General features: G+C 42.8%; 1 protein-coding gene across 1 annotated transcript; it reads left to right on the forward strand.

Moving 5' to 3' along the window:
- The first annotated feature begins 352 nt into the window (after window positions 1-352).
- Window positions 353-24,177, forward strand: LOC310800893 (methylthioribose-1-phosphate isomerase). The gene is made up of 6 exons (XM_083664778.1): window positions 353-676; window positions 4,389-4,612; window positions 16,801-16,970; window positions 17,673-17,849; window positions 21,009-21,233; window positions 22,473-24,177. Exons 1-6 carry the CDS (start codon window positions 542-544, stop codon window positions 22,604-22,606), a joined length of 1,065 nt encoding a protein of 354 aa, XP_083520904.1. The 5' UTR covers window positions 353-541; the 3' UTR covers window positions 22,607-24,177.
- Window positions 24,178-24,811: the final 634 nt, after the last annotated feature.

The raw sequence follows: 24,811 nt of genomic DNA on the forward strand, positions 1-24,811 counted from the left end.
TTATATAAATCCTAATATACATACACAAATAGATGCATGTGTTTTTGTTGAATCTAGCTTCTGTTGTTGGGGGAAGCTTGGGGCTTTGCAGTTATGCTAATAACTTATTTGAATGTTAAATTTCTCCTGACAAAGGGGTAAAAGATAGAGGGGGTGCAGGGAGGGAGAACAAAATGAATATGAGTGGGGGGAGGAGTCTAAATTAAAATGCACTTTAAAATCGAAGGAGAACCCGCGAGAGTTGGGTGGGCGTGGCGTAGACAGATCTGTAGCGTTGCTGCTTCCTGCTGGAGAGAGCACGTGGTTCCGTGTCTGCCCTGTCACCAGTGTGTGTGTGTGTGTGTGAGTAAACGCTTTCTCTCCTAACCTCCCCGTTAGCGCACACACAGCCTGTGCCAGCTATTGTGTGTGTGCGTGTGACTGTTGAGTGTGTTTTTGTTTGTGTGTGTGTGTGCGTGCGTGCGCACCGCAGCCCGTCCAATCCATCCAGGTTCCCACCATCCACCTCGGCAGGCAGGTTGGTTCGGTTTGGGTCGTCGTGATGACGACGCTGGAGGCGATCCGCTACCGGGCCGGCTCTCTGCAGATCCTCAACCAGCTGCTGCTGCCGCACCAGACCGTGTACGACGAGGTCCGCTCCGTGCGCGACGGCTATGAGGCCATCAAAACCATGAAGGCAAGGATCACCACTGTCTGTCTCCCCCCCCCCCTTCCTCCGTATCACTGTTTCTCTGCTGGCTTTCACCACCATCACCACCCTGCTCCTGCCTGCCTGCATGCTGCATGTGATGTTCATCGTGCGACGTGTGCCTGCATGGTTCTTTTGTGCCCCGACCGACCGTGCTCACGTTTCTACCGGACTCAGGGGGCTGCATGCACGGGCAGCATGTGTTGCCGTCTCGGCCTGTATTTTTGTTTTGAATGCATCTGCAGCACCCTACCACCCACCACCCGCCACTAGCCACACTGGTGCATCTGATCTGCCACACTCAGTCAGCAACCGTGATGAGGTGGATGAGGGCTGGATGTTTCTCCACCACCCCTCCTCCCCGACCGACCGTATCAACCCCCACGATTATCTAAGCAGGCATCCCAAAAAAAACGACCTGCGATCCCCATGATTTATGTATTAGCTTTCGCATTATCATGTGCAAGTGTGCGACAAACCAGGTATGTGCACACAGCTACCCACCCATGAAATGCCCCCTTCCTCCTCCTCCTCCTCGTTCTTTGGGAGAGAGATTATTGATGAATTATTAATGACCTTTACCAGGGTTTTTTGTTCGTGTCCTGGTCTTGTGCTGCGCTCTACAGTGGCACCTTTCATCACCTGATTTATATCTGTGCATACCAGTAGTCCGCAAGGTGTCCACGCTGATTGTATAGTGTTGATGTTTTTGCTTTTTGACGTGAGAATATTTTGAAATGCTTAATACCCACCCGGGCCTGATAGATGTTGTTCACCCTTTTGTCTTGCCAGCAGCAGCGTTCACGTTTGATCCCGTGCATGTGGCAGCATAAAGGAATGTACCATGTGTGCAGAGAGGGGATGAAGTCATGATCATGGTGTTTAATGGGACAGAGAGATGACTTGAACGCCGTCGTCCGATATATCGCAGCCCTCTGGTGTGTTGGGTTCGAGTGACAACTTTTGGTTCATTGGGTTGCCTCGTCCTTGAGGTTAGACCTCAGTTAATGGAGAGGGATTGATTATTCGAGTGAAAGCTGGGCAGCAACTGATAGATGTGGGAAACCCCATAGACAGAGCCGTTCCCAGAACCAAATCACAGGGGGGCATTCAATATCTCAGGATGGGGGGGCCTACCGGCTGCTGTCAAAAAATCTTGTACGCTTTTAAGCCCGATTTACAGGAATATCTAATTTCTCAGCATTCACTGTAGTAGCTGTGTCAATATGTATATACTGTCTTTATTTCAATATATTGTTTTTTCTAAGTTCTCAATGACACCTACCTCTTAGGGGCGCTTTCACACCTACCTCGTTTGGGCCGGACTTTCGGACTTTCCAGTTTGATCCGAACCAAAATGACAGGTGTGAAACCTCCCACGGACCATGGTGCGCACCAAAGACAGAGTCTTTGATCCGACCAAAAGAGGTGGTCTCGGTCCGGACCAAGCTTCGCACTATCGGACCAATTACAGGAAGCTACAGCTGACTCGTCACTCGTCACGTTGCCAGAAAGGCTCGCAGGATGGCTTTCAGACGGGCTTCCGTCTGAAATCGTGTTTTAATCATGTTGCAGTCTTCGCCTCCTTGCCTGTCTGCATTGGTACAATTTGCGCACAACAAGGGTGTTCATTTGGCGAATTCAAACTGTAAAATCTACTTTCACGTGTGGTGTGTGAGTCAAGGATCACACACTTGTGAACAGATTGCTAGTTTTAATAACATGAGTTGCGGACCAGAGTCCGCATTGGCATGTAATCATGAACTGGCTATACGCTACCGGTACTCGGACACCAGCTGGGGCTAGAGGCACGCTGATAGGCTTAGCTTGTAAACACTACGGTGGCTCACAGTAGACAAACATCGTGACATGCGATTATCAAATCATCTACATGAACTAATCTCGAGTATTGCAAGTGAAGTTGGTGTTGCTGGTAGCAATGCCATAATAATAATGCTATTATAATGACAACCAAGTGCATCTGTTCATTCATTGTGGTGTGTAAACCTGGTGTAAACAAGGAGCAAATTCCTTGGAGCAGTTCCGGGACGCTGACGTCGGACGCACGCTCATCCACGAGCCAATCAGTGGAGACGCAGCCCACGCAGGTGATGACGACAGGACGTAGGTCTGTCATGTTAAAGTCCGCTGGGATCATTGCAGTGTGAAAGCGAACCTTACTGGACCAAATGTATACAATGTCACAACAACATGAGTTTGGTTCGGACCTTGGTCCGGACTTTTAGGTGTGAAAGGGCCCTTAGTGTGTTTTTGACACAAGTTAGGTTGTTGTTGCTGTCATTGAGTGCGTTTACATGCACACCAATAAACTGATAACTGTGAGTAATCAGTTTATGGCAATAATCTGATTTCTGCGTTTACATGCACTTTAATAATCCGACAATAGGAAAAACCCGGGTTTACATGATTCAGTCAATTAGTCGGATTTCTCTCCAGAAGGCGGCGGTAATTCAACTTTTTACATGCAACTTGTACATGCGCAGATGTATAAACCCACAAAGAAACCTGATACGCTGTATACATGCACTCAAAAGACGGGTTATTGGCCAAAAACCTAGGTATGTTTATCGGTTTATTCATAACCCGATAACGGCCATAAACGGATAAAGCTTATCGGTTTATGCTGTTTACATGGCCATTTGAATAATCAGGTACTCCAGAAATCCGCTAATAAACTGTTTATTGTCTGCATGTAAACGCACTCATAGATGATACTGTTGCTGTAAAGCCAGAATTTAGGGTTATCTGGGGATGAATAAAGCACTCTATCTACTGTATGTATCTATCTAATGATTATCTATCTACTGTATCTATGTATCTATCTATGTATCTATCTATCTACTGTATCTATCTACTCTATTGTATCTATCTACTCTATCTACTGTATCTACAGTATCTTATCTATCTACTCTATTTACTCTATATATCTACTGTATCAATCGTATCCAGAGGTGTAGTGCTATCTGGAGAAGTGGGGGAGCGCACCTATAGCTCTATGGGGAACACCCCCCTCCCCTGGCACACGCACATGTATTCTGTTACCCACTGTTAATGACTTAATTGTAGCAATAAAAGCTCATATTCTCGGCTTGTAGCGTACGAATCGGGGGCTGTAACAGAGATCAAAGTGGCTGGATCAGGTGAGCTCGCGCTGTCCACTTACGCACTTGGGCTTCTCTGTGCCAAGATCACTTGGCACTGTAACCTACAAATGCCCCATTTTAGCATACTAGCACTGCTAGCTTCAGTGCTATTGTTACTTTACATCAGTGCTGCTGCTCACGTTTTTAGCTCCAGGAGGACGCTGCTCGTTACTGCTCGATGACGATGCTACGCCATGTGCTGCTCCGCCGTGTTCTTATCTTATTATCTTCTGATAATCATTGTCAATTCATCCCTATCCTAGGATGGCGAAACACAACCAAAGATGGTGACCCGCCCTACTCTGCCTGTGATTGGCTAATACGTTGCCTTCCTTAGTTGGGATTGGTCAGGTCATTCCGTCATAACAGAGATTTAAAGAGACAGTACGTCTCATGGAAAGAATAAATAAATAACAGATTTTCATCAGGGCGGGCACAGCTGATTCAGTGGGTGGGCCCGGCCCCCTCAAAGCCCCCCCCTTGGTTACGGGTCTGCCCATAGAAGAGACCATAACAAGTTTCTCCTGCCCTTCCAGGTGCGAGGCGCCCCGGCCATCGCCATCGTTGGTTGCCTCAGCCTGGCTGTGGAGCTGCGAGCGGGCGCCGGCGGCGACGACCCCGTGACCTTCATCAGAGAGTCTCTGTGTCACCTGACCTCAGCCCGGCCCACCGCCGTCAACATGGGGCGCGCCGCTCGCGAGCTGATGGAGTTTGCGGAGAACGAGAGCATGGAGAAGAACTCTGAACAGCTGCGGGAAAGGTAGGGCTGGAGGGAGGGAGGTGGAGACCTTAAGGCTTAGTTCACACCGGGGACCCAAGCCTTGCCTACGCCTTGCCTTTACCCACGCTTTTAAATAGGCGTCCATTTTAGTCAACGAGGCTGTGTACACCGGGCGCCTGAGCGTGAACCCTGCGTGTACCCACGCCTCGCCTGTGCCTTGCCGATTTTATCGTTTAGGCGTGAGTTCTATTTTCAAGCCGACTAGGCGCGTGCAGGCAGGCTTCTTCTGTCAAGCCATGAAAGAAAGACGCGACAATATCCGTGGGAAATGGCAAAGTCAACTGAATTTCAAAATAAAATGGAGTTACTACAACAGTGTTGAGCAGAGAGCGAGAGAGAGAGAGAGATTGACGGGTGGCTATCACGTGGGGCTTTCTCCCTGTCGGCAAACAAATCTTCATGAGAGAGAATAGCGACCGAAGAAGCAAGATGGACAATGTTGTTGTGCCAGCACATATTCTTGCAAGATTACCTCTCTAAAATGTCCGACTATAGTCAGACCTGGTTATACATATCCAGCATCAATAGAACATTAAATATATCAGATTTATTTTACCTACCCTACCCATGATAATTCGGGACCACACGTGAAAAAATACAGTTTGGAGAGAGGAGAGGTGCTTGTGACTCGGCTCCAGGTTCAGTGTTCAAAGGCGTGCGGTGTGATCGGTTCACGCCCAGCTCAAGGTCTGCAGGCGTAGGCGTGGGTTGAGGCAAGGCAAGGCGTAGGTTCCCTGTGTCTGTGTGAACGTAGCGTAAAACTTAATTAACTAGCTATTTTCCACCTGGACCCTGTGTTCCCATCTTGCTCCATCCTGCCGATCGATTCTGACCAAAATCTCATCACCTGCTTCACTACAGAGCTAACGTTACTTGCATCTTTCTCGCCTGTATGCGCTGCTCTCCAACACAGTCCTACTCCAAAAATCAAGTCCCCAAAATATGTCTTTCGCAACACATTGATTGCTTTTCAGAAATGTGACATGTCCGTAAAAAAGGTATGTCAAAATTATTCAAAGTAATGCCTTTCTTAGAGATTTTGATGCTAGACCAACTGCTAAGCAATGGTCAACACCGGCTGTTGGTGTCTGTCTATATGCGTCACTGTATAAGTATAAGGGATACAGCGATTAACTAATTTCACTATTAATTGCCGTTTAAAGCATCATGGTTTTATAAGCGTAAATGCTCAGCCACACAAAGTGTTTCTGTTTTCACTCTAAAAAATAGGGACATTATGGTACTGTGGAAGTTGTGCACCTTGATGAAGACTTAAAAGATCACCCTTCCTAGTTGTCACAGGCCACAAAATATAATCGCCCCCTAGGGCAGGGGTTCCCAACTAGGGATGTAACGATAACCGGTTTGAACGATAACCGTGATAAAATTCCTTATAACCGTACCATTTCAAATTTTCATTATCATTAAAACTGTGGTTCCGTGATTAGTGCTTTGAAAAACATGGTCAATACTGTCCATCATCAACCAAAGTTGGCAACTGTCTCCCAGATGTTAACATGCAGCCGTGACCCGATTTGACATCACAAAAATCTAGGGACCCTAGACATTCAAATTCCGATAATATCGATAATAATATCATCAGTGACATCATCAGTGATGTCACATGTATGCTTCTTTTCCCCCTCAGAATTCTGACTTTAACCCTTGTACCCTGCAGGCGCGGAATCCTCAATTTACTCTTGGTCCATCTGATGGACCTTAACGAGAATACTGTACTAATTTATAAATATTAATTTAAATTTTTAAATTTTTGACTGTTTATAATTCATTGGTAACTTCTTCCCTAATACCTCATACCAACATTTCATACCTATTCGAATTTTAACCCCTCAAATGCCAGTGTACAGTGAGTACAGTAAAAAAAAAAAAAAAGTACATAAAAAAAAAAAGTGATTTTTTTTTCTTCCATTTCCATAAAGACAAACTGGCTTTGGGTCTGATATTATGGGCAGGTTGGGGTGTTTTACAAAAGTCACCACTGCAAGATGCCTAGTATCAAAGATTCGCAGGCATGATGTCACAATAGCTATGACATCACTAGCCTATGACATCATCAGTGATGTCATGAGATGATTTTTTGTCAATAATATGTCACTGATGACATTACTGATGATGTCACAGACATTGTGACATCATCAGTGGGTTTTTGTATTTTTTGTGATTTTTTGTAAAAATAGTATTTTTTCATATTTTGAGCCAAAAATCCAAAAAGCGCATGTTTTGGACTTCCAGCCATTTTCCCCAAAAAACACAAACGAGCTTTAGTCCAGCATCTATCCTGGTCTAAAGGCTTCAAATCAGTAGTGTGGACTGTCAAATTCAGTTTTCTAATATTTTCCCATCTTTGGCATAGGAATCAGTTTTTTTTACATTTCATGTAAACTGTATGGAATTGATTGCTATGCCAAAACTGGGGGAATATGGGGAAATAGGCAAACACATTAGAAACTACAATTTTAACCACTTGAGTCAAGGTGAGATGTGTAACATCAAGGAAATAATGATTTTTTGAAAAATTTGCCGGAAGTCAAAAAAAAATGTTCTTTTTGTACAAAATTAACATTGAAATCAATGGGACAACTATGCAATGGACTTTGAGACCATGTAACTCCCCCAAAATTTCTACCAACTCCAAGGTTAGATATTAAGGTCAAAGTTCAAGGTACCGTATTTGGTCCAGGATGCCCGCTGAAATAAATGAAATAAATTAATTTTGTAAAGATTAGCTGGGAGTACCAATAGAGTGGTTTCAATGGAAGTCAATGGGTCCATCAGATGGACCAAGAGTAAATTGAGGAGTATTTTTGAAAATAGGTCTTAGGATCGTATAAAGATGATAACTATGATTGATTTTTGTCAAATACCCCCAAAAAAATACCTAGCCTTAATTTAAGACCATATACTCAAAAAATGTCGAAACGGCCCATACGCGAATGCAGGAAGAGTCCATCAGATGGACTAGGAGGACTCAGAACTAAAAGAAAATGCAAAAAAACCCCCAAAAGAACGCAAGTGACCCTAATCATCTTCGCTAGTTTTAAATTGTGTGTGGTGTTAAAAAAAATCAAATTAAAAAATTGGGGGGGAATTTCAGGCGACCCTGAAAGGTTGGGAACCACTGTCCTAGGGTGTATGGGAAACATAGTTAACCAATCTACTAACTGTAGCATGAATGTATTGTAAACGCATAAGAACATGGGCAAGATCGCAGTGAATAGTGTAGTGAAATAAATTCATGCATAATAATCAATCATTAAGCCATGAAAAGGTGATTTTCCCTCAGACTAATCGTACCATAAAAATCTCTAATCCTTGCATCCCTAATAAGTACGGTAGTGCAAAATAAATAATGAACATTGTCAGGTCATTTATACACTAAAAATCAATTCTATACATGTCTCATTACATCCATGTTTTGGGTTGAGTGTCCATTGGCCCTACAGGACTAACACTAAACAGCTCTTTAGTGGAGCAATTGGGGAGATTTTGGTCACAATCGATTTGGTATGATCCAAAATGATGGAAATGAGGGTACAGGTTGACAATGTCGTTATGCTTTGGGGGAATAACCAAATGGCTTCTGGGAGGTTGATCAATTTACCAATAATGTGATGAGAATATCATTATCAAAATTATCCATCTGTCCGTCCCTGGGAGGTCATTCACTCTGGTGCTCCATGCAAATGCATTAGTGTACACACCATGTTCAGTGATAGCAGGTGACTAGCATTATCACAAGAGTGACAAAACAGTACTACTTGTAGTAGCTATAAAACCAAATGCTAAGTAAGTAAGAGATAATCAAAGAGTAGGTGTGCATTCAGAGCCAGAAAGCTAACGTTATGCTAGCAGGTTTCAAATTCAATAACATTGCATATGCGTACGGTTGACAAACAGTAAATATAATTTGACAGTGTGTTTAACAACGAGACTAGCTACTAGTAGGTAGCTATCCAGCCATGCCATTGTCCCAAAATCAATATCACGATTTTCACGAACAATGAGATAAGCTGAAGTAGCGAGTTGAATAACGTTAGTGAATGGAATGTGAGATTATCGCTTAAAGTCGAACTGAACCTGTTCGTCACGTGCATAATGAGTCCGTTTCAGACTGAAAACATAGTTTGTCTAAGATGACGGGTTGAGAGGCGGGTCATAGTATCATGTCGATGATTTTATTTGACAATTCTGGGGACTGGATTGGGCTTTGGCCAATCCTGGCGTGTTCCGCCTCCAAATCACGATTTCAGACGGACAAGCCTGTCTTTATTGTCACACGATTACAATCAACACATGCACGGAGGGCCACAACACACACATGCTGACGGTGGCCGGTGAAATTTGTCCTCTGCATTTAACCCATCCTGGCTTTGTCCTTTCCTCCGGGGGGCAGGCCAGGAGCAGTGGTCGCTTTTCTCGTACAGCGCCCGGGGACCGACTTCGGATGTTGTCGTCACTGGTCGGGTGACGATGACGATCTGATCTTCTGCATGTTTTTGGTGGGGGGGGGGTTATATACGGAGGAACCCCCTGGGGGAGCACGGGGAGAACATGCAAACTCCACACAGACAGAAAGGCCCTTACGACGAGATACCCCACCTGGGCAGTAGGCACTGAAGATATGGGGGGGAACACAATCACAGCGCCCACAGTGTCCCAGACGAGAATCGAACTCAGGACCTTCTGACTGTAAGGTGACAGCTCTACCACTGAGCCACCGTGCCGGGATTCAGTGTGTTGTGGCGCTCCCCTCGGGAAGAGCCTTTTGACGGGAGGAGTGGAGCTCAGCGACCCGCAGGCACCCAGCTGCCAGCCAGCTGCCTTCCTTTGATTGACAGCTGCATGTCGTGATATGATTGGTTGAAATGGGGTAGAAATTTGATAGTAGCCTACTGGGTGACGTCAGCAAACTGTACATTACTGTTATCAATGAAATCTTGAAAAATGAACTTTTGATGTGAAAAAGTGTGAAAAACTAAAGAAATTAGATTGTTGTGATTTTGTTTGCATACATTATTAAATAGGTGCACTGCATACCCAGGTATTTGAACTAAAAGAAAAGAAAAGTCATTCTTGGGTTCAGCGCGACTTTAAATAGTGATACAAAGTATCAGTAAGTTCAGAGGGAGTGTTTCTTGCAGCTTATGTGTTACTGCAGAGTTAAGTTAAGTTAAGCAGCTTATGTGTTACTGCAGAGTTAAGTTAAGTTAAGCAGCTTATGTGTTACTGCAGAGTTAAGTTAAGTTAAGCAGCTTATGTGTTACTGCAGAGTTAAGTTAAGTTAAGCAGCTTATGTGTTACTGCAGAGTTAAGTTAAGTTAAGCAGCTTATGTGTTACTGCAGAGTTAAGTTAAGTTAAGCAGCTTATGTGTTACTGCAGAGTTAAGTTAAGTTAAGCAGCTTATGTGTTACTGCAGAGTTAAGTTAAGTTAAGCAGCTTATGTGTTACTGCAGAGTTAAGTTAAGTTAAGCAGCTTATGTGTTACTGCAGACAGTGTTGTAAATATGATATTCAGATTACAGGATTACAGGTTGTGTAATCGATTAATTTAGAACGGTGGTTAAACTTGAGCCAGTTATGTGTGCGATAAACGTTTGCAATGCACACCTGCCGGCCACTCACAAAAGAGTATTCACCTAGAGACCAAGGATACTCAACTTGCTTTGCCCAGGGGCCACTTTTGCAAAATGACAGGAGCCCAGGAGCTATAATAAACAAAGATTAATAATATGTTTCTGTAGCGGATTGTAGGTTTTTGGGGTGCAAGCTGGAATTTAGCCTGATAATTTTAAATGTTTAAGACTTTTTACACTCTGCCATGAACCCACATAGCATCAATCTGAACCACAAAGCAGAATAACAACAACAAGCAATAATCAGAGTGAGAATGCAAAACACAATATCCAGTGTATTGGCGGTACAATGAAAACGATAAACAACAACAGTTAGAAATTCCGTTTCTTCAATTAAGTTCAGTTCTCAAATCTGTTCAGAGTAAACCCTCTTCCCAAACAAATCAATAAAGGATCTCTCTCAAAAAGAATACAGTATTAACCAAACAGGTCGACTTTGTGCACACAGGATACTTAGTTAGGTTGTTAGTTAAGTACATATAAGTGCTGGGTGGCAAGCAGACTGCGATATTTGACAATTTAGCTGGAGCTCAGTCAAACTTTATTTAGCGTTAGTTTATATTGTGAATTAGAAAATGGTCGGGGCCACTCTGCACCCTGGGCCGCAAGTTGAGTATCACTGACCTAGACCATGGTAATTATAAATATATTAAAGCGTCTTTGAGTATTCAGAAAAGCGCTATATAAGTCCTATCTATTATTATTATTATTATTATTATTATTATTATTAATAATAATAATCACAATCAGAATTATAAAACTGCTCTCTCAAATCAAACAATCTGAATGGCTCACAGCTGTGGTATATTTAGCATATACCACAGTAAATATACCACAGTAAATATACCACAGTTAGCCAGAGGCAGGCAGACGAGCAGGCAAGAGGGGCTCAGGTCCAAACAGCTCACCTCATTTTATAAACCGTGATTTAAGACATTTAAATATATTTCAATTTAAATATAATAATAATTTTCATATTGCCATACTTTGTAACCATTTTATAAAAGCAATAAATCACTTCAGACCCTGATATATGCTTATTATACTTATTCATTATTAAATAATATGGAGTGAGGTCTGGCAGTTTTGTTTATTGTTTATTAAAAAAGGATCCCCATTAGCTGACGCCTAGGCGTCAGCTAGTCTTCCTGGGGTCCAAGACAACAAAGTTAGTGTTGCTTGGCAACACTTGGTAGTGTAACCCTGAGTGAACTGTTTTAATAATGTATATAAATGTCATGATAATAATCACAGTCGTACTGGTGTACAGTATAACAGCACTCCTTATAATATTGCGTAATTAACAACTTTTTACGACTAAAAGGTCAGTCTTGTTACTTTGGATAATGCTAGTCACCTATTCTCGCTCAGTATAGTGTATGACACTAAACTATTCTGGCTCAGTATAGTGTATGACACTAAACTATTCTCGCTCAGTATAGTGTATGACACTAAACTATTCTCGCTCAGTATAGTGTATGACACTAAACTATTCTCGCTCAGTATAGTGTATGACACTAAACTATTCTCGCTCAGTATAGTGTATGACACTAAACTATTCTGGCTCAGTATAGAGTATGACACTAAACTATTCTCGCTCAGTATAGTGTATGACACTAAACTATTCTCGCTCAGTATAGTGTATGACACTAAACTATTCTGGCTCAGTATAGTGTATGACACTAAACTATTCTGGCTCAGTATAGTGTATGAGACTAAACTATTCTCGCTCAGTATAGTGTATGACACTAAACTATTCTGGCTCAGTATAGTGTATGAGACTAAACTATTCTCGCTCAGTATAGTGTATGACACTAAACTATTCTGGCTCAGTATAGTGTATGAGACTAAACTATTCTGGCTCAGTATAGTGTATGACACTAAACTATTCTGGCTCAGTATAGTGTATGACACTAAACTATTCTGGCTCAGTATAGTGTATGAGACTAAACTATTCTCGCTCAGTATAGTGTATGACACTAAACTATTCTGGCTCAGTATAGTGTATGAGACTAAACTATTCTCGCTCAGTATAGTGTATGACACTAAACTATTCTGGCTCAGTATAGTGTATGACACTAAACTATTCTCGCTCAGTATAGTGTATGACACTAAACTATTCTCGCTCAGTATAGTGTATGAGACTAAACTATTCTGGCTCAGTATAGTGTATGAGACTAAACTATTCTGGCTCAGTATAGTGTATGACACTAAACTATTCTCGCTCAGTATAGTGTATGACACTAAACTATTCTGGCTCAGTATAGTGTATGACACTAAACTATTCTCGCTCAGTATAGTGTATGACACTAAACTATTCTCGCTCAGTATAGTGTATGACACTAAACTATTCTGGCTCAGTATAGTGTATGACACTAAACTATTCTGGCTCAGTATAGTGTATGAGACTAAACTATTCTCGCTCAGTATAGTGTATGACACTAAACTATTCTCGCTCAGTATAGTGTATGACACTAAACTATTCTGGCTCAGTATAGTGTATGACACTAAACTATTCTCGCTCAGTATAGTGTATGACACTATTCTCGCTCAGTATAGTGTATGACACTAAACTATTCTCGCTCAGTATAGTGTATGAGACTAAACTATTCTGGCTCAGTATAGTGTATGACACTAAACTATTCTCGCTCAGTATAGTGTATGACACTAAACTATTCTGGCTCAGTATAGTGTATGACACTAAACTATTCTGGCTCAGTATAGTGTATGACACTAAACTATTCTGGCTCAGTATAGTGTATGAGACTAAACTATTCTCGCTCAGTATAGTGTATGACACTAAACTATTCTCGCTCAGTATAGTGTATGACACTAAACTATTCTGGCTCAGTATAGTGTATGACACTAAACTATTCTCGCTCAGTATAGTGTATGACACTAAACTATTCTCGCTCAGTATAGTGTATGACACTAAACTATTCTCGCTCAGTATAGTGTATGAGACTAAACTATTCTCGCTCAGTATAGTGTATGAGACTAAACTATTCTCGCTCAGTATAGTGTATGACACTAAACTATTCTCGCTCAGTATAGTGTATGACACTAAACTATTCTGGCTCAGTATAGTGTATGACACTAAACTATTCTGGCTCAGTATAGTGTATGACACTAAACTATTCTCGCTCAGTATAGTGTATGACACTAAACTATTCTGGCTCAGTATAGTGTATGACACTAAACTATTCTGGCTCAGTATAGAGTATGACACTAAACTATTCTCGCTCAGTATAGTGTATGACACTAAACTATTCTGGCTCAGTATAGTGTATGACACTAAACTATTCTGGCTCAGTATAGTGTATGACACTAAACTATTCTGGCTCAGTATAGTGTATGACACTAAACTATTCTGGCTCAGTATAGTGTATGAGACTAAACTATTCTCGCTCAGTATAGTGTATGACACTAAACTATTCTCTCTCAGTATAGTGTATGACACTAAACTATTCTCTCTCAGTATAGTGTATGACACTATTCTCGCTCAGTATAGTGTATGACACTAAAGTGAATGATGCACTGAGGCCATGAATAAGTTTGGTATCTGCTCTCATCACTTCATGGCTCAATCAAAAACATGTGTATTCCTTTTAAAAATGTGATGAGATTTTATTTTATTTTATTTTATTTTATTAAGGATCCCCATTAGCTGGTGCCATAGCAACCAGCTAGTCTTCCTGGGGTCCAAACATACAAACAAATTAGTACAATTGCAAGTGCAAAATTATTAAATGTCAGTACTCAACACAAAATACATAATGAACTAACAAATAAGATTGCTAAAATTACATCGAAAAAAAAAGAAACAGAAAACAAAAACAAATACAGATACTTTACAGTGTTAAATAAACTTTAAGATTATTTTTAAATGTTAATTTACTGTAAATGCAACACAGGTTTAGAGGCAGGTTATTCCAAAGTGTCAATGATCTAAAGAAAAAGATCTCCTTAAAGCAGGGGTGTCAAACTCATATTAGGTAGAGGGCCGGATTTGTTCAACTGAGACCTCATGGGGGCCGGATTTTTTTTTTTACTAAAATCAATTCGACTCATTTACCCATTTACTTCACAAAAGAAATACTGCTCTTTCCATTTCTCTTGAAACTGCCTGCATTCCGTGTCAACCTTTCTCTTTTTCGACAGCATCCTGTTCAGGGGCGGACTGGGATCATAATTCAGGCCGGGCATTAGATACCAAGCAGGCCAGGCCGATACGGGCCGACGCGCGTGCCGGCGTCCGAAAAATTTGGGCCGTTTAAAGCTCAATTTGGGCCGTTTGAAGCCAGATTTGGGCCGTTTGAAGCCCAATTTGGGTCGTTTAAAGCCAGATTTGGGCCGTTTGAAGCCCAATTTGGGCCGTTTGAAGCCCAATTTGGGCCAAGTCCAATTTTACAATGAGATGCACCCACTTTAACCCTGAATAAAGTAATAAAACCACTAGTAAACCAGTAGGCGGCGCCTGGCCTGCTGTTCAGTGAGTGGCCTGACTGCGGGCACAATTTTTTTTTTTTTTTTTTTTTTGCAGGCCAGGCCAGGCCAGGCCATCGGGCATTTGCCCGACGTGCCCGATTATGCAGTCCGCGCCTGATCTTGTTGATTCTTTTGTTTTTTGGTAGGTAGCTGAATGCGCGATTCAATTCCAGCATCAGCGTGGCATCATGGCGGCTTTGTTTACACCTGATGACCTACTGACATACTTCCTTGTAGTGCAGGTTAATTAATTTATGAATGAACTCTTAGCTTGCTTATTAGCCACACGTAGTTCATGATAATGGGGTGCGAATTTAATAATAATAATAATAATTATTATTATTTTTTTTATTTTTTTTAATATTCCAAAACATCTCGCGGGCCGGATGAAACCTGCCCGCGGGCTGGATCCGCCCCGCGGGCAGTATCTCTGACATCCCTGCCTTAAAGCATTGTTTGATTGAGATTGAGCAATAACGATTGATAGAAAGTGATTGGAAGAGAGAGAGCATGTCTACTAGTTACAGTAGGGGAGCCCAACCAGTCGATCGCGGCCTACTGGTCGACCGCGGACTGACCCCAGGTCGATCGCGAGGGGTGTCAAAAATCGATTATTAAAAAAAAGAAAAAAAAATGTAATCCTCAAATAAAATATAATAGTACATGCAGTTGTTTATTTTAATTATGGATCATAATACAATGCAATTCCAGATGCACTTTTATTTTAAAAGTAGCCACACAGTGAGAAAAAAGAAAGTGAGAAAAAATAAATCATGTAATGGGGGAAAAAAGTGATGCATCGATTTAAGATGCATCGAGATGCATCGATAATCGTAATCGAATCGTAGCCCTCTGAATCGTAATCGAATCGTGAGGCCAGTGAAGATTCACAGCCCTAATGTCAAGTGGTTGTGGGACAACGAGAAAGTGTTGTGAGGTTAGTTACTGCAGGCTGGAAACGATGTGTGTGCGTTTGTGATGTTGAAACTGGACTGGTAGATCTCAAGAGGCTGGCTACTTGAAAAGCAGATCTTGGGTCAAAAAAGGTTGGGCACCCCCGAGTTACAGTATGGACTGCATTTATAGTCTACTTAGTAGACTATAAAATTTAATGCAGTGCGTTTATAGTCTACTAAGTAGACTTGGCGCTGCGCACGCGGCGACCCGGCTGAGGGCAGTAGATGGTCTTTTGGAATCTGTACATAATGCAACAAATGTTTATGTATTGTAATTTCCACTACTGTCTGATGTGAACCAAAGTGCCCTTCTGGGACATGTATTAAACTGATTGATTGATTGATTGATATAAATGCAGTCATACTGTAACTAGTAGACTATAAATGCAGTCATACTGTAACTAGTAGACTATAAATGCAGTCCATACTGTAACTAGTAGACTATAAATGCAGTCCATACTGTAACTAGTAGACTATAAATGCAGTCATACTGTAACTAGTAGACTATAAATGCAGTCCATACTGTAACTAGTAGACTATAAATGCAGTCATACTGTAACTAGTAGACTATAAATGCAGTCCATACTGTAACTAGTAGACTATAAATGCAGTCCATACTGTAAGAGATTTTTTTCCCGCTCTTCCCAAAATTTCAATAAACCTTTATGGCATATTATTACAATACAGCAATACAGGTGTTGACACTGTTGACAGTAATAGAAGATGCCAAATCATTCAAAACAATAAGCATGTTGCTTTTAGGAGCATTGTGCCAGCGTGCGCCGCTGTTCCAAAACATGTCAACGTGTGTCGTTGCCTGGGAAACGCACATCCCATACACAACTGTTTGCATCGCATCCCATAATAGTATGATGATACTGCCATTGCGAACATAGATGCGAACAGGTTTAGCTAAAAGTTTAGCGTCGCCAGCGAGGGCCCCCACCGTTGCGGTCGAGGTACGTTTCGAAATCCCTCCAGGCCTGAACATTTTTTCTAGGGGAAACACTGGACACGGTGGCAGAGGGAGCTTCTCTTCAATCCCCCCTCTCCTCTCCTCTCCTACAGTGTCATTGCCTGGATTGAAGAGATGCTGGAACGTGACGTCAATGATAACCGGAAGATTGGTAACTATGGCGCCCAGCACATCCTGTCTGGGGTCCCGAGGGATTCTGTCACCATTCTCACACACTGCAACACCGGCTCGCTGGCCACTGCTGGATACGGAACCGCACTGGGTAAGACTCTGTGTGTGTGTGTCTGTGTGTGTGTGTGTGTGTGTGTGTGTGTGTGTGAGACACACTGTGTAAGACTGGAGCTGTGTGTGAGAGAGAGACACTGGGTAAGACTGGAGCTGTGTGTGAGAGAGAGACACTGGGTACGACTGGAGCTGTGTGTGAGAGAGAGACACTGGGTACGACTGGAGCTGTGTGTGAGAGAGACACTGGGTAAGACTGGAGGAGCTGTGTGTGAGAGAGAGACACTGGGTAAGACTGGAGGAGCTGTGTGTGAGAGAGAGACACTGGGTAAGACTGGAGCTGTGTGTGAGAGAGAGACACTGGGTAAGACTGGAGGAGCTGTGTGTGAGAGAGACACTGGGTAAGACTGGAGGAGCTGTGTGTGAGAGAGACACTGGGTAAGACTGGAGGAGCTGTGTGTGAGAGAGAGACACTGGGTAAGACTGGAGGAGCTGTGTGTGAGAGAGACACTGGGTAAGACTGGAGCTGTGTGTGAGAGAGAGACACTGGGTAAGACTGGAGCTGTGAGTGAGAGAGAGACACTGGGTAAGACTGGAGGAGCTGTGTGTGAGAGAGACACTGGGTAAGACTGGAGCTGTGTGTGAGAGAGAGACACTGGGTAAGACTGGAGCTGTGAGTGAGAGAGAGAGAGAGACAGTTGAGATATTCATGACACTGTACCTGTAACTCTGTGTGTTGTAGGTGTGGTGCGTAGCCTCCATTCACTGAACAGGCTGAAGCGTGTGTACTGTACGGAGACGAGGCCGTACAACCAAGGATCCAGACTGACGGCATATGAGGCGGTAGCAGAGGGCTTCCCTGCTACACTCATCACAGACAGCATGGCAGCCCTCACCATGAGAGAGAGGGGCGTTACAGGTGTGTTTGTATCACAGACAACATGGCGGCCCTCACCATATGAGAGAGGGGCATTGTGTGTGTGTGTGTGTGTGTGTGTTAGGGGTTGCATGACTTGTCTTGTGTATTTATCACACATTTCTCTATACTTACTTTTTCTAGATTATTTGCTAGTCAAGTTTATTTGTATAGCACATTTCATACACAGATGCAGTTCAAAGTGCTTCACGTAAAATGGATGACATAAGAAAATAAAAAAGAGGATAAAATAGACATTTCACAACAGCTTTGTTTTTATACTGTAGTTTGGACGCTAAGCATACCCTCTTCTGGTACCTTGCGTCTTCTGTTGCCCGTACATGCCACAGCATTGGGTTTGCATCAAATCAGATAGAGGCAATTCAAAGTGCTTCACATAAGATGGTCGACACAAGAAAATAAGAGGATAAAATAGACATTTAACTCATTGAGTGCCAATGACGACAGCTGTCGTCAATTCAAATACTGACGTAGAGTGCCAAAGACGACGATTGTCGTCAATTGCGTTTTTTGACGGTGGGACGTGGATCAATCCCTGATACATCTCTGGTACAACTATTGTAGCTATTGGAGGTCTATAACCTATTTTACAGAACCCTTAGGTGGCGACAGTGCTCTCCAGGTTAACAGAAAGGCAGAGAAAAACAGAGAATAAGTCGTTGGGGAAATGGAAATCGCATCGCATCCGTATGCATCGATATGCATGAAGCGTTTTAACGTTAGATGCGCCTGCAGCAGCCAATCTGCTCCCACAATTGAGCTCCTCCATGCCCGCTGCGACAGCCCATTCGCATGATCAGCCGTGGAGTTGTTTATTATTCTCAACTGGAAGCATAGGAGCCGGTGACAAACACACGCGGAAACGCTGTAAAAAAGCTGGATGTCGCGCATAGATGGTCGCGCACCCTTCACAGTGCAGAGCAAACTCAGCAGAGAGCCACCTCCCATAAGGAGGAGTGTGCAGTTGAGGCGGGGCGGGGCGGGGGGGGGGGGCACGCAGAGCAGCACACAACACTGACCCAGACAGACCCAGGCAGCAGGACAGGGTTGGCAAACGCAAGCCAGAATATCCGATGCCCACCAGCAGCAAAGACCAGCAAGAAGCTGCAACCAGCAGCGCACGCAGGGGCCAGCGCTGCTGGTTGCAGCTAAAAATATTATTCTGCCAAACAAAATTCCCTGGCCTTCACTGTTTTATTGAAGGAAATTATTTTTGAGGTGTGACTACATCAGAAAATTAGCTTCAGAGTCAGTGATGTGTTTGAAATGTTTAATTTCACAAAAGGGCCATTATCTCAGCTTCTAGAAAAAAACTGCTCTTTTTTGTTAAATCAAGCTATCTTCTCCGGCTGATAACGAAAGAACGGAAAATGATATCAATAAACCTGTTTTTGCTGATGATAGAAAAGAGTCTCATCGTTCTTTTTGCGTGTTCATTGTTTACATAGTAATATCACACAATATTCTGTGGGCCTCGAGAAATCACGGAAAAAAGCTCTGAAACTCTGGCACTGGGAGCGTCCGTTCTCCAAAAGTGGCTGGCACTCAATGAGTTAAAAGCATCACAACAGAGTAGTTGCAAAAATAGTTAAAAACTTACAGAGGAATAAAACAAATTGTCTATCTGTCAGCAGTTAAAAGCGACGGTAAACATAAAAGTCTTTAGTCTATTTTTAAAATTAAGTAAAGTTGGGGCAAATCTGAGGTCTTCAGGCAGATTGTTCCAGCTAGCAGAAGCATAGTGGGTGAATGCGGCTTTCCCATGATTTGATTTGATCCTAGGGACAGTTAGTAAGACGGACCCTGCTGACCTGAGAGTTCTAGACGGTTCGTAGCGTGGGAGCAATTCAGCTAAATATTTTGGGCCTAGGCCGTTAAGTGATTTGTAGACTAGTAACAGTATTTTAAAATCTATTCTATGACACACTGGCAACCAGTGTAAGGACTTAAGAACTGGAGTAATATGATCAGCTTTCTTAGTCTTCGTTAGAACTCTAGCAGCAGCATTCTGAATGAGCTGAAGTTGTCCAAGTTCTTTTTTGGAGAGACCAGAAAAAAGGCTATTGCAGTAGTCTAACCTACTGTAGATGAAGGCGTGAATTAGTTTTTCTAGATCCTGTCTGGACATGTAGCCCCTAATTCTTGCTATATTTTTAAGATGATAGAAAGCTGATTTTCTGATTGACTTAATGTGGGAGTTAAAATTGAGATCGGAATCAATAATAACGCCAAGATTTTTAACTCAAAGTAGTAAGCTACGTTATTTGGCTCATAACTATATGTGGCTTTGCGCATTCATTGTTGTTTTTCTCCCTATTGGAGTACTTTTATTGTTGCGAGTGGGTCCATTGTTTAGCCTACATGGCCTGACTGTTAACAGGGATCAGCTGAGGTGTTTTCATAGTTGAACCTATGAAAATTGTGTGCACAGTTTTGCTACGGTTCCCCAGGTTGAACGTTCATGTTTCCTCGCGTGTTTCAATGCGCCACCGTTTCTGTTTAAATCAACATTTTGCTACGTGTTGTCGGGGCTGAACTCACCCTATCCTGACAGTTTCTGGTGTGGCTGCGGTGCGTCTGCAAGACGAAACCCCCCAAGAGCTGAGAAGCAAATCCAGCTGCAGGGAAGAGGGAGGCGATGGTTATGGGAGAGGAGAGACAACGTTACAATATACAAAATACACGCTTTCTATCCAGAGCTTAGCCGCCCGCTTCGGACAGGAGTTGCAGTGAGAGCATGGCCTCAAAGGAGGGGGGAGTGGCTACGTGAACCATAACGTGCGACCCTGGACTTTACAGTCAAACAATGTGTGCAGCCCGGGCATCAAACTGTTAGCAGTAACGTTACAGTAAGACCACATTTACACGACAACAGTCTCTGCATAAAACGGCAAACTGTCGTTTCAGTTCACAAGTTCCATTCGGAGGCAGCAACAGTCACACAAGTAAGATGGCAGCTCGCGCAAAACAAGATATTTTGGCTTCACTTTTGTTATAGCGGTAGGAAGCTAGGACATCTCTCCATATATTCTACAGTCAACGGTGTGCATCCTATGCTTGATATCCCGTGTGAAGTTCTCACTTTCCCCACACCGCACCGTCCTCTCTCCTGAACCCTAGTGTTTACCCTCCGTATTTCAGCCGTGGTGGTCGGTGCAGACAGGGTGGTCGCCAACGGTGACACGGCCAACAAGGTGGGCACATACCAGCTGGCCATCACCGCTAAGCACCATGGGATACCGTTCTACGTGGCGGCGCCCAGCACGTCGTGCGACCTGAGTCTGGAGAGCGGCAGGGACATTATCATCGAGGTGCGCCCCCCTGAGGAACTCACCAGCATCAACGGAGTCCCCATCGCTGCTCCAGGTGAGATTGAGGGTGAATGGATGGGCCGCTGGTGGTTTTGTGAAAATGTGTTTTTGAACAGAACCGGTGAGCTACCACAGAACTCAAGTCACTACCAGTGTTTAGGAAACGCTGATTCATATAAACTGTGCTGTATGGAGAGTAGGGCTGTCACTTTTTCCCCAAATAAAGTTCGAACGAACTTTAATTGCCCGCAAATCATTCGAATTAATAAAAAAAAAAAAAAAAAAAATGCAGGCCAGGCCACCAGGCAATAGGCATCGGCCCGACGTGTTAGCTCGGACGCTCACAGTCACAACACTGCCTCACAAACTTGGCTGCATCCAACTCGAGACAACTTTTCAGACCCTGGAGACAATCTTTCTCAGAAGAGACTAACGCGACAAATCTGGAGACTTTTTCTGACATGGGATTAACATTACCAGCAAGCAGCAGTTGGTTAATTTTGGTTAATAAAAAAACAAATAATAATAATAATAAAAAAATAAAACAGGTCAATTATACATTCGAACATTTATTTATTTATTTATTTATTTATTTATTTCAGGGACAGTGCAACATTAATGAACATTTTCATGTAAATGTGCCGGATTATAGCCTTAGCTAACATGCCCTCCTCCCCCACATTCGAAGTTGAATTCGAATTTCGAATAAAAAGTGACAGCCCTAATGGAGAGAGGGAAAGCAGCTGATTCATATAAACTGTGCTGTATGGAGAGAGGGAAAGTGGCAGATTAGGGGAGAAGGATGAGTGCGTCCCAGGTGAGTTTGTGAGCGCCGATTGAGCTGTGTCATGTGATCTCTAATTAGACAGCCAGAGAAAAGAGACACTTGTGACATCACAGTAATTAAAGCACCTTCATTTAATGAGCTCGCCGGCCCCTGGAGAGGAGAGGAAAACGTGTGCCCGGGCACATCGATCTCGTCTGACTGTCGCATCTCTCCCTCTCTCGCTTAAACCACTCTGAATCAGTATCTGTGTTTCTGTGACAGTGCTGTTCTCTTGTCCATCTTGTGCGGGCATGTCCAAAGTCCTGCCCGCAGCTTGTCTCTCAAAATATACTGTATGTGGTCCTCCAGGGTTTTTGAAGGATATACTTAGATCACAATTGTGCCAAATTTTAAATTGATCAACTTGTAGATTTATAGGGAAAACAAGATATTTGTGTACACAAAAGAATCATAATTGTAGTGATGGACTGCCTCACTCATTTGACATTGCTGGCCGCCTGTGTGCAGGGATCGAGGTGTGGAACCCGGCCTTCGATGTGACTCCTCACCAGCTCATCACAGGAGGCATCATCACAGAGCTGGGTGTCTTCCTCCCCTCTGAGCTCCAGGCAGCGCTCACCGGACGCCTCACCGCCCTCTAGACCCACTCAGCCCCTCCTGCTGGTTCATGAGCGCCACTGCACCTCACACTCTCACACCCACACACACACACACACGGTTGTGGTGGAATTTAATTTACTACATTGGTAAACACATAGTCAGTGTTACATGTCGGTCCACAAAGATCAGTGACACACACACACACACACACACACACACACAATCACATTTTCTACAGTACAGTCTGTCACCCACATATACAGATCCTTTCCAAAAAATTTGAATATCATTATATCAAATTTTTTTTTCATAATTCCTTTCAAAAAGTGAAACTTTTATAGATTCATTACACAGAAAGAAAAGTATTTCAAGTATTTATTTGTTTAACTTTGCATAAGTCTGGCTTCCAGCTCATAAAAACCCCCAAATTTCAAGAAATTAAATATCACATAAAACCAATCAAAAACCGGTATTTTCAAAACAGAAATGTCGATCTTCTGAAAACTTATGTTCATGCCTGCACTCAATACTTGGTCGGGAATCCTTTTGCTTTAATTACTGCCTCGATGCCATGATATTTCCATGATATTCTAATTTTTTGGAAAGGGTCTGTATATACACACAGACACACACACACTGCAGGGACTCAAGCAGACACACACAGTCTCTCTCCACTTCCTTTTCTGTCCTCTTTTCTGTGGTCTCTCCACCCTCACCTTCTCCCAAGGTATCCATTCTTTCATCTTCTCCCAAGGTATCCATTCTTTCATTCTCTCTCTCACTTTCTCTCTCTCATTCTCTCGCCCTCTAAAATGGCTTCTGCTTTGATGAATAGTGCTCAGCTCGACTCTCCCATGAATTCTATTTGGCAAACAATTTTGATAAGTCACTACTAGTGAGATACTCTTTCAGGGTTTGTTCAACTACAGAAAAAAAAAACCATTTTGAAAGTAGTGATTTTCATCCACCGTGATGTTTAAAGTGAGATTTAAAGTGCTGCTACCAACTTGTAAATATATATAACCCTATTGGTAGTGTGTACATATGTACAAAACTAACCCCCGATAGTTAAAGGTGCCATCATTTTAACCAAATTATGTGGTTATTTAAAATCTAAATTCACCCCGTCAAAAATGTTATATTAACATTTGCTTTCGTTTGATCTATGTAGAAACTTTTGTAGAAGAATAATTCAAGAACATTGTGATAGTTCATAGACTTTGAGAAGCAGAATTTCGTAATGCTATTAGGAATCGTATTTCACACACGTTTTGCCAACCGTGTTGCAAATTTTTTGACGCCAAGTGGAAATTGTTGATCAGTCGTCCTTAGTCAGCTGCAGCCTATGACGATACATGGCTCTATTTATACCTCCCTCCTTGTTTGTATCTTGCTGTTCCCAGTTGTACTGTGTCATACCATACTTATCTTATATAAAGTGCTCGTATACGTAAACATACTTATTTCACTACCATATCAATGTCCACCGCTACCACACACAATATGCTCCATAGGAATAAAATGTCTAAAAAAGGGAATTGGTGTCATTTTTATGCCATAACCGCTTCTGCATGGAGCTCAGATGTCTGTTTTATCTACTGTATTTCCATGATAGACGTCAGTATGAAAGGAATATTTCACCCCAAAATGAAAGTCATCTTCTCATCTTCCCCATGTCAGTCGAAATTCCACTGAAGTTTGTAGGAACGCCGAGAACACAGCGAGTTACGCCTCATTTCATTCTTATCTCAACTTTTCTAAGTTAATGGGGCGATGCTTTTTTACAGCTCCTAAAAAAAGCAGAAATTGTCTTTCAAAGATCAGAACATTGTTAGTGAGGAAAATATAAAGGATAATAAGGTAGATATTGGACTTTTGGACCCACAGGGCAATCGTTTCATTGCAAAACACTTGGATTATCCTGCACAAGCTGTTTGGAGAAATTTGAAGGACATTTTCTGCCTTACTACATTTTCCGCCTTGGAACGTCACCGCAGTAGCTCAGGAGGTAGAGCTGTTGCCTTGGAACGTCACCGCAGTAGCTCAGGAGGTAAAGCTGTTGCCTTGGAACGTCACCGCAGTGGCTGAGGAGGTAAAGCTGTTGCCTTGGGACGTCACCGCAGTAGCTCAGGAGGTAAAGCTGTTGCCTTGGAACGTCACCGCAGTGGCTAAGGAGGTAGAGCTGTCGCCTTGGGACGTCACCGCAGTGGCTGAGGAGGTAGAGCTGTTGCCTTGGGACGTCACCG

This window comes from Poromitra crassiceps (assembly GCF_964638095.1).
Source record: "Poromitra crassiceps genome assembly, contig: HAP1_SCAFFOLD_130, whole genome shotgun sequence".
In the NCBI taxonomy this organism is placed as follows: Eukaryota; Metazoa; Chordata; class Actinopteri; order Beryciformes; family Melamphaidae; genus Poromitra; species Poromitra crassiceps.